General features: G+C 39.1%; 1 protein-coding gene across 1 annotated transcript in view; it reads right to left on the reverse strand.

The window, feature by feature from the left end:
* Positions 1-15,178: 15,178 nt before the first annotated feature.
* LOC140974854 (subtilisin-like protease SBT3) overlaps positions 15,179-17,749 on the reverse strand; it is a 5,006-nt gene continuing 2,435 nt past the window's right edge. The window contains exon 3 of the mRNA XM_073438338.1: positions 15,179-16,361. Coding sequence (XP_073294439.1) covers positions 15,261-16,361 — 1,101 coding nt within the window. The 3' untranslated portion in view covers positions 15,179-15,260. The remainder of the gene's footprint in view (positions 16,362-17,749) is intronic.

Here is a 17,749-nt window from a genome sequence, read left to right on the forward strand (position 1 = left end):
CGCCCACTTCTCTGGACATCTCGCGCATATGCGCGAGACCTTCGTCTCAGCATCTCTTGGACTCACTCAGCTAGCGCATATGCGCGCCCACCAGCCGCGCATATGTGCGAGACCTTCGGGTCTCACACAAAATCTTTGCACATAATTACAACTCAATAACTCCAATCCAAATTCGACGTGCTCTATCTATAATCATATCAATGAATCAATAAATCGGCTCAAATTAACAGGATAAAAATCTCGGGCATTACATTTCTCCCCCTCTAAGATATGATTTCGTCCCCGAAATCTCAGGCAATCAATCAAAGCAGGTATAAAAGCAAGATAATCAAGACTGAATAAATACTCACATCATACAAATAGTTCTGGATATTTCTGTCTCATCTCTGATTCTGTTTCCCAAGTCGCTTCTATAATACCGTGACGACTCCACTGAATCTTCACAAGTGGAATGGTTTTCGTTCTGAGCTGTTTCTCTTTACGATCGAGAATCTGTATCGGCTTTTCGAGGTAACTCAAAGTCTGATCTAGCTCTGCTTCTTCAGGCTGAATAACATGAGAACTATCTGGCATATATCTACGCAACATCGATACATGGAAGACGTCATGTATCCCAGATAGAGAAGGCGGAATGGCGAGTCGATAGGCACGATCTCCTATCTTCTCGAGAATCTCGTATGGACCGATGTATCGCGGAGACAATTTCCCACGTTTGCCAAATCTGACAACGCCTCTGAAAGGAGAAATCTTCAAGAATACTCTGTCTCCCTGTTCAAATACTAACGGTCGACGTCTGATGTTCGCGTACTTTGCCCGTCTATCCTGCGCTGTCTTCATTCTCTTCTGAATGATCTTCACCTTCTCTGTTATTTCACGGATCATATCTGGCCCTAAGTCTGGTACCTCGGAGATGTCATCCCAGTACAACGGAGATCTGCACTTCTTTCCGTATAATGCCTCAAACGGTGCCATCTCGATGCTAGTCTGGTAGCTGTTGTTGTACGAGAATTCACAAAGAGCTAGTGAATCTTGCCAACTAGTACCAAAATCTAGTACTACAGCTCTCAGCATATCTTCTAAAGTCTGGATAGTCCGCTCTGACTGTCCGTCTGTCTGGGGATGGTAAGCAGTACTCAAGTGTAATGTCGTACCTAAAGCCTGCTGCAAACTGTGCCAGAAATGTGAAGTGAATCGTGGATCACGATCTGATACGATCGACTTCGGCACACCATGTAATCTGACAACCTCTCTGACATATATATCTGCCATCTGATCATGTCGGTACGTCATCTTGTACGGAATGAAGCATGCGGATTTGGTCAATCTATCTATCACAACCCAAATCGCATCGCAGCCTCGGGATGATCGTGGTAACTTCGTGACGAAATCCATGGAAATGTGATCCCATTTCCATTCAGGAATAGCTAAACTCTGAAGTAACCCTCCGGGCTTCTTTCTCTCGGCCTTCACCTGTTGGCAATTCAAGCACTTAGACACAAACTCTGCAATATCTGTCTTCATCTGTTTCCACCAGAATTGTGTTTTCAGATCATTGTACATCTTCCTGCCACCAGGATGAATACTGAACCGACTACAGTGCGCTTCTGACAGTATCTGTTGTTTCAAATCTGAAACATCTGGCACTACAAGACGGTTATTCACATACAAAACATGATCACGTACCTGATACTCAGAAATATGTCCTGATCTGACCATATCAATCGACTTCTGAACACTCTGATCTGTTCTTTGTGCCTCTTTGATGCGAACAATCAATTCTGGTTCACACTGAATAGTGGCAAGTCGCAACGGCCTACTATCTGTATCAAATGCTAATCCAGAAAAGCAACAATCTTCTATCATATTCGAAACACCTATCGTCGACAAGGATAAGGAACATACCTTTCGACTCAAAGCATCCGCTGCTGCATTCGACTTCCCTGGATAGTAATTGATCTCGCAATCAAAGTCTTTCAGTAGATCAAGCCATCTACGCTGTCTCATATTCAATTCTGACTGAGAAAACAGATATTTCAAGCTCTTGTGATCAGAGTAGATCTCAAATTTCTCGCCGTACAGATAGTGTCGCCATATATTCAGTGCAAATACGATAGCCGCCAATTCAAGATCATGAATTGGGTATCGAGTATCGTGTGGCTTCAACTGTCTCGAAGCATAGGCAATAACATGCTATCGCTGCATAAGAACACATCCTAACCCTCTGTGCGATGCATCGCAATATACAACGAAATTACCCGTACCTGCAGGTATCGTCAGGACTGGAGCACTAGTCAATCTCTTCTTCAACTCTACGAAGCTCGACTCACAATCTTCAGACCAGATAAAATGCGCATTCTTCTGAGTCAACTGAGTGATTGGCTTCGCTATACTGGAAAAATCTCGAATGAATCGTCGATAGTACCCTACCAGACCCATGAAACTACGTATCTCTGCCACAGAAGTTGGTCTAGGCCAACTAATCACTGCCTCGACCTTGCTCGGATCAACAGAAATACCGTCTACAGATATGATATGACAAAAGAAGACAACCTGTCTCAGCCAAAACTCACACTTTGACAGTTTAGCATGCAGTTGCTCATTTCTTAACGTCTGCAACACAATTCTCAAATTCTCAGCATGATCAGTTTCATTTCTTGAGTAAACCAAAATATCATCTATAAAAACAATCACAAACTCATCCAGATATTTCTGAAAGACATGATTCATCAGTCCCATAAACACCGCTGGCGCATTCGTTAAACCAAAAGGCATGACAATAAACTCGAAATGTCCATACCTGGTTCGGAAGGCAGTCTTCGGTATATCTGAATCTCTGACTCGCAGCTGATGATATCCAGATCTCAAGTCGATCTTGGAATAGACAAAGGATCCCTGCAACTGATCAAACAAATCGTCGATGCGAGGCAATGGGTACTTGTTCTTTACTGTTGCCTTGTTCAGTTGCCGGTAATCGATACACAATCTCATCGAACCGTCTTTCTTTCGCACAAATAGCACTGGTGCGCCCCAAGGAGATACACTCGGTCTGATATATCTCTTGGCCAGTAAATCTTCAAGCTGTTCTTTCAATTCTTTTAACTCTATCGGTGCCATTCTATAAGGAGCTCGAGAAATAGGAACCGTACCTGGTACTAGGTCTATGCTAAAATCTACCTCTCGAGCTGGAGGTAACCCTGGAATCTCATCGGGAAACACATCTGCAAATTCGCTAACCACTGGCATATCTGCCAAGGTAGGACTCGATTTCAGTAGATCTACTGAATATACAAGGAACCCCTCTGCTCCTTTCTGTAACAATCTACTCATAGTCAGAGCAGATACTAAGGGAATCCGAGATCTGGAACCCTTACCGTAGAATTTCCATTCGTTAGCCATCTCTGGTCTGAATCTAACAATCTTCTGGAAACAATCTACAGTGGCTCTGTACTTGGTTAACATATCGATACCGACAATACAATCAAAATCAGCTAAACCAAGCACAATGCAATCTAAATCGATCTCGTGACCCTCAAACTGTAGTATACAATGCCTAACTGAAGTCACAGATACAAGACTACTTCCCAACGGAGAAGAAATAGCCACTACAGCAGACAAGGACTCGACAGGTAAAGCATGCATCAACGAAAAACGCTCAGATATAAAAGTATGAGATGCACCGGTGTCTATCAACACATAAGCAGGATAACCGCAAAGAAAACAGTTACCTGAAATCACATCATCTGGCGCATCTTGGGCCTGCTCTTCTGTCAGTGCAAATACTCGAGCCTGCTGTCTGGGAGGTTGGCTCACTGTCTGGCCACCTCTGGCTCGGGATTGGGTCAGTGCAGGTGGCGGCTGAAAGGAGTGAACAGATGAAGCTTGCCTCTCAGGCTAAGCTACTGAGCCAGACGCTCCTACACTCTGAGTTTGCTGTGCCCCTCTCTGTGGACAGACCCTGGCAAAGTGTCCCTGCTGTCTACAGATATTACATCGGCCCGTCACACCTTGACACTGCTCTGTCGCATGTCTGCCTCCACAAGAACTGCAATAAACACCTGTATACTCTAAACTCTGGCCAGGACTTCTCTGTCGTGACCCACTGGAGCTCGACGAACTGCTCCCTGATCTCTTAAACTGTCTACCTCTCGCTTTCAGAAAATCTTTCTTGCCACTACTACTGCTTCCACTATCAAATCGAGGAGGAGGTGGTGGAAACTGGGCGGCGAGCTGTGGCGGACTCTGACTCTGAGCACTATATGAAGCTCCTCGCTGTCGAATCAATTCAGCCTCGGCTCATTTCGCTCTGTTCAGTGCATCAGAAAAAGTGTTGGGTCGTCCCGTGTTCACCAAAGTAAAGACGTCAGGGTGTAAGCCATTGATGAACTGATCAGCGACCGCTTCATCACTTCCTGCTACACGTGGCGCACATCGGAGCAAGGAAGAAAACTTGGCAACATATTCTTCAATGTTCCACTGCCCATGTCGTAAGTTTGCAAATTCTGCCCTTTGTCTTTTCGATACGACACTGGAAAGAAACGTTGATAAAACTCATCTTTAAATACCTTCCAAGTAATATCGATACCTCGATGCTCCAATGCTCTTTTCGTGGTAAGCCACCAACTCTTCGCCACTTCTTGCAACTGGTGCCCTATTAATTTCACTCTTCTTTCATCTGTATAGGCAAGAGATTCAAACAGCATCTCTATATCGTCTAGCCTACTCTCACAATCCACTGCAGTCTCAGTACCCTTCAAGGTCGGAGGATGAAATGACTGAAACCTCTTCAATAAAGTCTCCATCGGTGTTGCAGTAACGTCCATCTGAGTACCTGACGTACTACCCTATTCTGGCACTTGACCTGCGGCTGGTTGTGGTATTCTTCGAGGAGGCATATCTAATTATCAAACGGATTAGTACACAATCTATACAGTCTGTCTCAGCCCTCCTCTGATCATATACCTCTGATCCAGAATCGGTTCTGATTCAGTCTTTGCAATTCGATGCTGAAATCAACTCAGATAACAATACAACAGATAATAGTGAAAGCAATAAATCATGACGTGTGCTATCATGATATAAGCAAGGAAGACGACTCGATCTACCCCGCTCACTCTCATCTATCTCAGTCTATACAGAACATACTGCTCTGATACCACCTGTTGTGGGGACCCGGGCTCTAACTCGATTATCTTTTGGGATTAATTGGATCTTTGCTAGAAAATGTGGGTCAAAATTTTGCTTTTAACATTTATTCAAATGTATATAAACAAGCACAAGACATTATATAAAATACTGTCATCTTATTCAACTACAATTAACCTTCACATATTCGGCTACAATTAACAGACTAGTGTTTAGAAATTCAATACATGTCTAGTAATAAACCACTAGTAATCTTCTACGCCCGTAATCTCCACGCTATCTCGATCTCTCATCCTCTGCGTGACCCCGATCCTGTCCCACCTGTTGTCATGCACACATACAGACACAACTACAGCCGGATACTCCGGTGAGAACAAATCCCAGTATAAAACATGTATACATGCATGTCATGCAAGTAAATACAAAATCATAACACATAAATCAGTAATTATGACACACTAGTGAATACAGATAAAACTCTACAACTCTTATTCTTTGACTCGACTCATATCTAAGTCTAGGGATCCCGGTGTGAATAAGACGTAACAAGTCTCCCACCTACTCTCCCAATCGGAGTGGCTGTACGTCTTATTCCTAGACTTCGGTCATATCTGTATCGAATGTCTACAATCGGAGATGATCTGCTCCTATGCGTCGATACACCGAACGTCTAGTTTGACAATCTGTCAATGACTCCTATCTCAAATGCTTGAATATAAATCTATAAACAAGACATAATCATAATCAAACATAATTAAGAATCTAGTATGTGATTTTGGGAAACTCGTATCCAGTCTGAATCGAGTCATGTCTTCCCGTGTTCACATGAATTATACCTTTCGTTGTACAGTATTTGTCATAGTCGGAGTCTCGATGTCGAATCTGATAATATCAACTCTGAAATGGCAATGTATAGATATAATCTATCAAGACACAACTCAAAGCAAATCTTGTACAACTCATTATTCAATCTTAATACACTTCGACGGCATAACGGCGTAATTTCTCGATACTAATCAACTCAAATATCAATACTCAATAGCAATACTCATAATTCTTATCAACATCAATTCATAAGACTGAATTCTGCACCGTCTCAACTCAATATATGCTGGAAAACTCATAACAATCACATACGGTATCACTTTCTCGATTCGTTTACGTTTCTACGATGTCAATGATCTCGAGAACACATAATTACAAGCATATCAGAATTTCCCCAATATGTAAACTCCCAAACATGCTGAAACTAAAAGATACTTACATCCTCTTGAAGATTAGGATGAGAGGAACACGAATCTAGCCTCGGATTCAAATTCGGTTGGCCGGATCTTGCAAAACCAAGTGTTGAAGATGAAAATGCTGAAGGATTTCTCAGAGTTCCTCGGATGCAATTCTGAAGAAGAATGACTTTGAAAACATATATATTGCATGTAAAGTACACATGGCTTATTCTTTAGTCTACACATCTCGCGCATATGCGCGACCTCAACCGACGCATATGCGCGAGACCTTCGGGTCTCACACAAAAATTTTTGCACATAATTACAACTCAATAACTCCAATCCAAATTCGACGTGCTCTATCTATAATCATATCAATGAATCAATAAATCGGCTCAGATTAACAGGATAAAAATCTCGGGCATTACAAGCTCTCTCTGTCCATTTTAACACACAACTTTACAACAATTAAAATTTTTATTCTTACATGATTTTAGCTTCGACTTAGGGTAATTTTTTTTTTTTTGTTAAATTTTTAAATTTTAGTTAAGATCTCATATATTATTAGTTTATTCAAATCACAAGTTTTTTTTAGAATTATTAAATTGTTAAAAGTAATTTTTTTTTTACTGAAAATATTAGCGACGGAAATCATGAACTATCCGTCGCTAAAATTAGCGACGGAACTCATTAACTAACTGTCGCTAATTTTAGCGACGGCGTTTTAAAACCGTCGCTAATTAGTGACGGTTTTACAAAATCCGTCGCTAAATTTATTTGCGACGATTTGTCAAAAACCGTCGCAAATTGTACCTTCAACAACTGATAAAAACCGTTGTCTTTGAGCGCACCCTTTAACCACAAGGGCTTTAACAACAGTTTAAAAAGACCTACAACAACAGTGAAACACCGTTGTCGTAGGCCTTTTTTTGTAGTGCAATCAATATCCTTCAGTGCTTGCTCGGGTCGAAAAGCTATGGCAATATGTAGTATAATCAGTAGGATCAACGAGCATCACATCACGAAGGATCGTCGGCCTCAAACCATCTAGAAAGTGTCGTAACTTCTCCGCAGCATCATTAGCAATCAAGGGCACAAAATGACGGCCCCTATAAAACTTCTGTACAAACTCGGCAACAGACAATTCTCCCTGATGGAGACTCATGAACTCCCTCTTAAGACTAGAACGTACGTCAGCAGTGAAATATTATCATAGAATACCCTCTTGAAGCCTTCCCATGTCAACGTCGCCAGATTCACTCCTCGTTCTATTCCCTCCCACAATAAAGAAGCATCACCTTTTAGTAAATAGATGGTACAACGAACTCGGTCAGCGTCTGCCATATACATATAACGAAAGATCACCTCTAAAGACCTAATCCATCCCTTGGCCACGAATGGATCAGAAGTACGAGAATAATCAGCGAGATCCATCCTCCTAAATAGCTCATAGACTGCCTCTGGTCGAACCCTCGCAGCATTTCCAACATGCTGCTCAAGTAACTGCGTCATGCCCGCTAATACTTGAGCACTAGCATCCTGAATAGAAGGAGGTTATGGAATCTCCTCCTCATGTATACCCTCATTACCACTGCGAAGAACACGTCTAGGAGGCATCTCTGTACAATTCGTCCCAACCACGTAACCAACATGTATTTTAACATATTAAAATTTAACACGTATCTAATCTCCTATATCATGTATCATAAAAGCATTTAAAGAATTTTAGCATATAAAGTATAAAGCAGTAAAAACTAACATAATTGAGGTGTGATTTCTTGAGCTTCTCGGAGTAGTAGTATACAACCCTTTGGGGATCCTTCGCTCTAATACGTACTGAAACGACCCTTACTTTTAAACTTTGAAATTCTACTAAAAATTTTAATTTTTTTTACCCATTAATTCGAAAACCACAATTAAAAATAACTTAACATTTCCATAGATCAAAATAATTTAACAATTTATATCTCAAGTTCATAAAATCCCTAAAATCGTCAATTACCAAAATTCACTTCTAATAAAATCCTTAACAAAAATCCTTTAAACTTTGCCTAACGATCTAGTGCGGAAAATAAATGTCCCTCGGGAATATACTGATGTACTCGATTCACTCAAGTGTCAGCAACTCTCTCAATATTATCATCACCTGCAGCATTCAAACCTAGTGAATCTAATGACTCATCACGTTCTAAATAAGAGTAGCAACTAATACATATACAGGCACATGCATTAAAATCATATTTTTACTTAAAATAATTTTAAGCGTAAATAAATCATAAATTATAAAATCGTAAAGCTTTGCATTCTTTATCATTTTGGGTGAAGTTTGATCCTTGAATGTAACTAGCATTTTAACCTATGTTCGACTAATCAGTCTTAGCTCCCATTGCGCAAGGGGACAGGCACTATGCACCGCCATGAAAATACGATCGTCGGGCTCCCTCTGGGGCCTTGTCCCCTAAACATTCTCCCTCTGGAGCCTTTTACCTCACAACATTCCCATAAAATTGTAAGTTCACCGTTCCTTCTTAAAAAGGATCCCCCAAATATCCTCGATCCTTTTGTCACAGTCAATTCACATCCCTCAAAACATTTTTCTTTTTTTCCTTTGTAAAGCATATAATATCATGACTTTCCAAAAATGACATTTTAACAGTAAAAATTGTATCGCTTTACCATAAATCATAAAATATCATATTTTCATCAAAATCATCATTTTATATCATTTCTCATGCGTTATGAACCTTCAGGACGCTGCCAACCCTTGTCGTACTACGAAGGTGTAAAATGATCGTTTTGCCCCTGGACGTAAAATTTCTCGATTTTGACTATTTCTTACTTTTATTGACATGGACTTATCCCAAAAAATTATTTAAGCTTAAATAACATTTTTTAATAATATTATTTAGCTTAAATTCAAGGTTTTTGATTTAATTTACTATTTAATTATTTGTGAACAGTTTAATTCCCGATTTAATTCAATCTTGAATATTTTGATCTCCAACTATTGAACACACGTATTTTTCATGCAAAAACAAATAAAACAAGCATATTATGTTTTGAATGATGCGTCAAAAAGTTTTAGTAATGTGTCTTTGCGTTTAAAACGCTCGAATACGTGATCGTTGGCGTGGGGTGCGAAGGATGACGAACAAAATCAAAGTTTACTCTCCATTATTTATACAACAAAACTAAAGATGGTCAAAATCAGGTATTTCAATTGACTTTTATTGGAGTTCTCTTTTAGTTTATTCAAGATTACTCTAGCCGCAAAGAATATTAATTTTCTATGTTAAAAGTGGTACCTATGATTTTGTAAGCTATATATCATATATAATTAAACTTTAAAAATAAATTCACATAGAATCATATTTAATCAGGTGTTTATTCATTTAAAAAAAATCAGGTGTTAATCATGACACTAATAGTCACGTTTCTTTTATCTTCATTTTTTTGCTGATTGTTTTTATTTTTTATGTCCTAATTTTCTTGATTTAATTGTCTACTTAGAAAATTTTGTTCATTTTCATTAATAGGTATTCTTCTTTCGTTTTTGTTTTTTGTGTTCAAGAAATTAAATGGCAAGTGACATTATTGAAGTTGATATTGAGAATCAGAATGTTATTTTTATCGTTTCTGATTTCTATGATCTCCTATGTGTTGGATTCTATAGTTTATACAGTTTTATTGTATAACTTTTTTTATTTTCTGTAATATTTTCAGGTTTTGATCAAATCCACGTTGAAGAAAGTTAGAGTCCTTGAAGCAGTTTGAAGAAAACATTCATCTAGCGGTAAATGATACAAAAATTTATCGTCACATTTTTTGGGATTTTTCTATATTGAAATGGAGAAATCCTGGCTTCACTCGGATAGAAGGTCCAAACAATATGAGGAGGGTGTGGAACATTTCATTAAAGGTTGTTTACAGAATCCCCATATCGACCCCAATTTAATTCATTGTCCTTGTTGCAAATGTATAAATCTTAAAAAAAGACCGGTTAAGTTCATTCGAGAGCATCTTTATTTCCATGGTTTTAGTCAAAATTATGTGAATTGGATTTGGCTTGGTGAGTCTGCCGAAAATGATAGAGTAAATTTGAGTACCAACCAAGAGCCAATAACACCTACTCAATCTAATCAAATTAGGCTCAATAACACTTATTTTTATTGAAAAAATAAAATTTTATAAAAATTAATTTTAAAAAATAATGTCTTTGATATTTTAAAAGAGTCTCGTTTGCCTAAAATCGATTTCCCGGATATAATCGTGCTCGTCTCATAAAATAATTTAAAGCATATCATTTTTTAGAAAAACTTAATCATTTTTAATCATGTTAAGAAGCATTGAAAATATTTATTTTTATCTCCTTCATCCCCGGTCCTTTTTCACCAGCCTATTATCGAATATTCGGATAAAATCTACGATTTCATGAATTCATGCCATATAATCATATAATAAGCATCAAGTAAGCTTTTAAAATAAATTAAATAAAATGATTACGTAATTGATTTCATTTGCGTGCATGTGGTTTACGTAGGTTGGTTTTTGTGCGTTACAAGTATGCAGATAAATTAAATGTCATAACTAGATAAAACTATAATATAATAATAAAATAAAGATTGTTTTACGTACAAGTCAATAAAGTTCAAACTACAACTTGTCTTGCTGAGCACTTACTCTAATAATGTCATGATAATTGAAACGTCTGCCCTTTTTATCGCTTAAGAGTACTAGAATTTTTTTTTTTTTAAAACCTCACATAGCATTCGGCCGAACCATAAAATTTCATAAAATAGTTTTGACATCATTTTAAAATAAACAAACAACTAACATTTTTCTAAATCTAAAAATAACATTTGAAGAGTATAGCTCATACTATAACCTTTCAAAAACCACTCATAATCATGATAAAAGTCATAAAATCTTTTAACATAAATCATAACATATATGCGGAAACTAGCGTCGGTCCTCGGGTCATGTGCACCTTCAGTCCAGTCGGATCAACCATCAAGACCTCCATTAGCATTATCATGATAACCTGCATCCATCACACCTAGTGAGTCTAAAGACTCAACACACCATAATCTTTATAACAAATAATACATATAAAACCACATGCAACAGTGAAAAATACTTGTACTTAAAATATCGTTTTCATGAAGATGCATAAACTTTAAATATGAACATTTTCATAAACATTTTCTTGATGCATAAACTTTAATTAAAACGTTTTCATGATATGCATAACATAAACCTTAACTTTTTCCTTTTCCTCAACATGACATGACATAAAACCTTTTCATGATCATAAACATTTTTTCTTTTCATTTTCCTTTTCCTTTGTTGAATTCAGATCGTTAATTGTGACTTTCCTGACATGACATGACATGATCGATGGATCCATCTACATATAACCACAGTACTGGGCGGCGGGGACATCAGCGACGGTCTCACCGGTCAACTGAGCCTTGGCCTAACATGATCGAATAGAAATACGATCGTCGGGGCTCCCTCTGGGGCCTTCTCCCATAAATGGGCTCCCTCTGGGGCCTTCTCCCCTCACGATATTCCCATTCTTCCTCATAACCTCATATTCGCAATAATGGAAACACGATCGTCGGGCTCCCACTGGGACCATCACCTTCACGACATCGCCATTATTAACGAATTAGTCACAATCACTTCACCTCCTTCAACATTTTTCATTCACATCACTTTATGAAAATCATGAATAACCTTTACATTTTTCATTTTTGAAACCAAGCATGCAACATGTATTTTAAATGTCTTCCTTCAATCATAAAATCCCATGGACATTTAAAAATCATAATTTAATCATGAACATTTCATAAACATTTAAAAATAATCATAATATCATGAAAATAGCATTTAGGGTACTGCCATGACGTTTACTAATTTTCAGGTGTAAAAAGACCGTTTTACCTCTGGACTCGACATTTTTTGAATTTGACTTTTTCTTGAATTTATTAACTCTAACATGTCCCAAATAATTATTTAAGCCTAAATTAATTTTCCCATAATTTTATTTGACTTAAATATTAGACCTTTTCATTTATCATCAATTAATTGTTTTGACGGTGTTTTAATCTCGAAAAATCCCAAACTTTAATATAAAATTCCTAAATTAAAAACTTAGACTTTTAATAATTATTTAAGCTTAAATATAATTTTTCATGATTTTATAAAGCTTTAAATTATGCTTTTCAATTAACTCGTTAATTAGCGTTTCGTGCGGCGATTAAATCCCGAATAAATCCAAAACTCATTATTTTGATCCCAAATTTTAAAAATAGAATTTTTAATATTTATTCTACCATTCTAAGTCATGAGCCACCCCCGTGGACCCATGGATTCAATTTTTATTCTAAAATTCGAAATATTGACCACTAATCAAAACCACCGAGCCATCTCCCAATTTACTCGAGCCACGCCCGAGCCACCTTGAGCCAAAACCTAGTCAACCCAGCTAGGGACCGTACTGTGCAATCCCAGCCCAAAAACCCCGGCCCTGGCCCGCTCAAACATCTTCTGCCCCTCAACCCAATTACATGCATGTGTACGTACGTGTGATTGTGGCTTTGAACAAAAGAGTTCCTAACTAGTCTAGGACTCCTCCCAACCCTTAACCACCGACCCCTCATGAGCCTAACCCTCCCTGGACCATGCCCAGCCCATGCCAACCCCAAGCTCCAACACCCAGCAGCGAATCACCCGAACCTTGACAGCAACTCACGCCTAACTTGCTGCCAAAAAGCTTCTCCCTCACGTTTTCTGTGCTTGGCTCGAGCCCCATCGAGCCACCCTGCATCAACTCATGACCAGACCATCTAGGCACCCTACTGGACCCTTAGAACCCAGAGGACTCGACCCCAGCCCCTGAAACCGAAGCTACCACAGCAGCTACACAATCCAGCCGAGGAACCCACTTTGACAAGGACTCTTGTTCCTGTTGCTTGCACCTAGCCAACCCAACCAGGCCCTGAACCAACCCCTCTAGCACCCTTATAGGACCCTAAGGACCTATCCTAACCTAGCCCAAGCCCTCAAGCCGAGCCTTTCCCTCTTACAAAAACTACTGAAACCTGCGCTCATCCTATTGCAACTCTCGGGTGATTTTGGGTGGAGTCCTAGCTTGCTAGGACTCCTCCCCAACCGTGACCCTTGAGTCCTAGGCTGGATAGGACTCAACCCCTAACCCCTCATGACTCTAGCCCAGCCCTGGATGCAACCGAACCAAGCCATGCATCGTAATTCATGAAACCCGATCACCTAAGATTCAAACCTTCGAATTCGGTTCCAACGTAATCGGTTCTTGCTTGCAGCGTGTATGTGTGTTCTTAGGACTCTGAAATTCATGAAAAACGTTGCCTAAACATGTCCTAATCATGGCAGCCCCTTAAACACACAATAAACATGATTTTGGAGATTAAGAACACCACTTTAGAACCCATAAGCATGAGATTACGAAAATTCTGAAAAATCTTTCATGTTCTCCATGCATGTAATAATTCAAACATTAATATGATATGATGGATGAGAAAAATGAGATGTATGGCGTGCCTTTGCGTAATTTACGCACGAATAACCGTTGACGACGAAGAACGGAGAGGACCCTTTGGCTTGAATTTTCTTGACAAATTTTGAAGCTTTCCTTGTTAAATTTGTGTGTGTCGTGAGTTGAGTAAAAGGAGAGTTGGAGAGAATTTCAGAATATAAAATTTGAGAGGCCATGAGGTTTGATTGCAAAGTGAAGGGTTTTGTGATTAAAAAAACTTTAAATAGCTAATTGAATTACTAATTAGGCTTTGGCCTATTAAGCCTCTAAATTAAGCCCATTAGTCTAATTAGGATTTAAATAAAATATTAGCAATGTTTTTGTTTAATTAAATTTGTGAATTTATTAGCCGGGTTGCTAAAAAGCTCGTATTTTAGTTGAAAAACTAACACCGATAAAATTTACGTCTCGGCGTATAAAATCACCTCAAAACCCTTTATTTTCAAAAATACTTAAAAGCATCGACCATATTTTAAATAATTAAAAATAATTATTTAATAAAAACATTTTACATTTTCAGCATTCGGTCTCCGTTCCTCGATCGCAACTCGAATAACCTTTTTAAAATACATTTTAATGCAACAATGAAGAAAAATATATTTTAAACATGTCAAAATGCACAACATAATTAATTCATATAATTAAAACAATTAATTAAAATACAAAGGAATTTCGTAATTCAAATGCATGTGGTTCGCGTAGACCTTTAAATTTTCGGGGCGTTATAATAATCCTAGAAATACGCAGAAACTCGATCGCTTGAATTAGATTTTAATGTGTATATCATGACCAAACAATGAGCATATGATGGGAAGAAGACATAATATGCTGTCGTTTGAAAATCCAAAACAGAATGAATTGTTGCAAGATGTAACATAAATATGTATCAATTATCCTGCTCACATGATGCATATATATTAGCTGCTAAAGTACAAAAATTCTAGAATCAAAGAGCTTAATATTATAGCCTAAGAACCACTTCTCTTGCTTGCTGTTTAGTTGGTTCAAAGGTGGTTCTAAATCCTCCGAACACCTATATATGAACCAATTAAGTGGATTCTAAGGGGCTCAATAAATTGAAGTTTAGTACACAGAATTGTATAGCGAAGGCTGTATGATCGCTTACCACCCAACCACATTTGTATGGTAATCTGAATAAGTTACTAAACTTCAATTTATATGGTGGGTTGGCTCGGGTTTGGTAAAAGAACTAGTAAACAAAGAAAGTAAACATAAGCAAAGACAGTAAACATTTTATAGATTATATTCTTGTGGTGCACAAATTTATTTCAAACTCACTCAATCGAACATATAACCTATCCATTACTTAAATTGAGAACTGCAATTGGACTTGTTACAGTATGCTTTCCATTCACTTCAACCCACTTCAGATGCCCATGAATAACAATACCCTCATTCAGACATGGCCCTTCTACAGTCAGTTTGTAGCTTTTTTTATCATTCTTGCCCTGGAAAACAAGTGTATCTGGATCTACACTAACATGGAATCCCTGCATCGCATCTACTTTGGCCACGTAGCGGGACATCAAGCTACCCATGTTCGTCAGAGTCCTCCAAAACTCGACCGACTTCGTGCCACTGCAGTTGAAATATGCAATGAAGGACGGGTAGTTGAGATCAAGCGTAGGATTTGGGGGGCAGGCGTAATGTGAAGACCTTGTGATTGCATGAAGTTCATGCATGCTCAGATTTAGGCCACACAAAAAATTCACATAATCCTGGGCATCCAAGTCATACACAAGGCCTGGGTCTAATGCTTGGTTGGGATCAACAAGCCCTGCCCCCATCGCCAAAGGAGACGCAGTTTGGTTGGTTCCCCATTCTTGAATGGGATTCTGTAAATTGTCGAACAGCTTGGCAGTTATCATGATCGCAGATCTTATCACGCCAGGACACCAGTCTGGGTTGGCTCCCTTAAGCAAAGCTGCCACTCCCGCTACATGAGGGGAAGCCATAGATGTCCCACTCACTATGTTGAAGCTATTGATCTTTTTAACCGTTGTGCTGACTGGATTTTTTTCTTGCCAAGAAGCTAGGATGGAGTCACCTGGCGCCATCACGTCCGGCTTCAATATCACTGGGCAGTTTACAGATGGTCCTCGTGAGCTAAAGTAAGCCACTTTTGGTGACGGTTTGTGACCATGACATGTTTCTTTGAACAGAATCGTAGCCCGTGGATCGTGACTTCCGTTAATGTAATCCACAATGACCTTACCTTTTCCCGCGCTCAAAAAAGTTGTTGGGAATCCAACTTCATCTGATGGTATATCCAAGACATTATCAATTATGACGATTGCAGCAGCTACTCCTCTATCTATGAATCCCTCAGCGATGGTAGGTTCACTTGCCTCGTCAAGGTCTTTAACGTGGCACGCCACTATCTTATATCCAATGGACTTTCACATATTACCACATGCATTGACGTACACCAATGGGAGATGTGCCGGAATCACCATGTCATTTAGTGAGTATAATGACGAACCGGTGATGGATAATCTGTTACCAAGTACGATAGTCGCTGCGAATTCACGATCCACAGTACTTGCCGCCACGGTGAGATCCCAAGGAACAGCACTGTCAATATTTCGGAGAGGGAGCCCGGCGTTGTTAGAGTAGGTGCCCGGCAAGCCAACTTGTGGTTAGGGCTTTTATTGACTCTAATGTAAAACAATCTTTATTTTAATAATATTTTACGATTTCGTTCGATTATGGCATTATACTTTATCTGTATACTCATGCAAGCTGCATAGATAAAGTCCTTGAATATACAAAAGGTACCATGAGGTCTGCGTCGCAACGTAAGATCATGAAACTCATTAGGAAGTGTACCGTATATTCTAAACAGGTTCCTAGTCGAATCAGCCGCCTAAAACAAGGATAAAGGTCGCTCGAGCTCGAGACTAGCATCTGTGATGTAAACGCCATGTTTCATTGGCAAGGGCATGGAGATGTCCATTCACACAGATGGGTGATCATATGATGATGCACTGAGCAACCCTCCCTCGGACTGTCCAAGTGGTTCTCACTTATCGAGTGGAATAGTCCGCAGTTATGGTTGTACACCATTAGTCCTTTGACCCGGGACAATGTAGGGGCTATACGTACTAGCATGCACTTTGATCCGTTTACCGACTCCATTGAGGGTCATCAGGTGGCGAGGTTGGGTGTAGTTTCGAAATACGTAGGAGCAAATACATTGTAGTCGGGGATTCACCGTTCGCCTACGGGTGAAGATATCCTATGTGATCTGATGAGTTAATAGTGCAAGGAGTCTCTGGCCAGAGCAAGAAATGTGCTTTAGGAAAAGGTGTTTTCCTAGTTGTACATACCATGCCACTATTAATACTCAAAGATAAATCACATCGTTATCGAATTCATATGCAACTCTCGATATACCAATGGTTGCAGATTCGATCGGGATATATGTGTTGAAGGGACCGTACTGTACGCTAACCATGACTAAAGGTTCTTGCAGGCACTATCAGTGATACCTAGGGGATCATGGGGCGATGCTACTAGACGCTCTTACCATGATCCGATGGGTGCAATCAGAAATGAGTTCTGACATTCTTGATCAAGGAGTTGATGAAAAGAATGGGGTTAACTAGGGTAAACCCGAATAAGAATAAATGTTATTCTGAATCACATGGAGATGTGAACCCACGGCTAGCTGTATCCCTGAACCATTGAGGGTCACACAAGTATCGGATTCTGTGTTCCCGTTGAGATAGTCAAATTTCAAGGAGTTGGAATTTGGCGACTATAGTTTGATGGAGATCAAACA

This window comes from Primulina huaijiensis, chromosome 4, assembly GCF_012295235.1.
Source record: "Primulina huaijiensis isolate GDHJ02 chromosome 4, ASM1229523v2, whole genome shotgun sequence".
Taxonomy (NCBI): domain Eukaryota; kingdom Viridiplantae; phylum Streptophyta; class Magnoliopsida; order Lamiales; family Gesneriaceae; genus Primulina; species Primulina huaijiensis.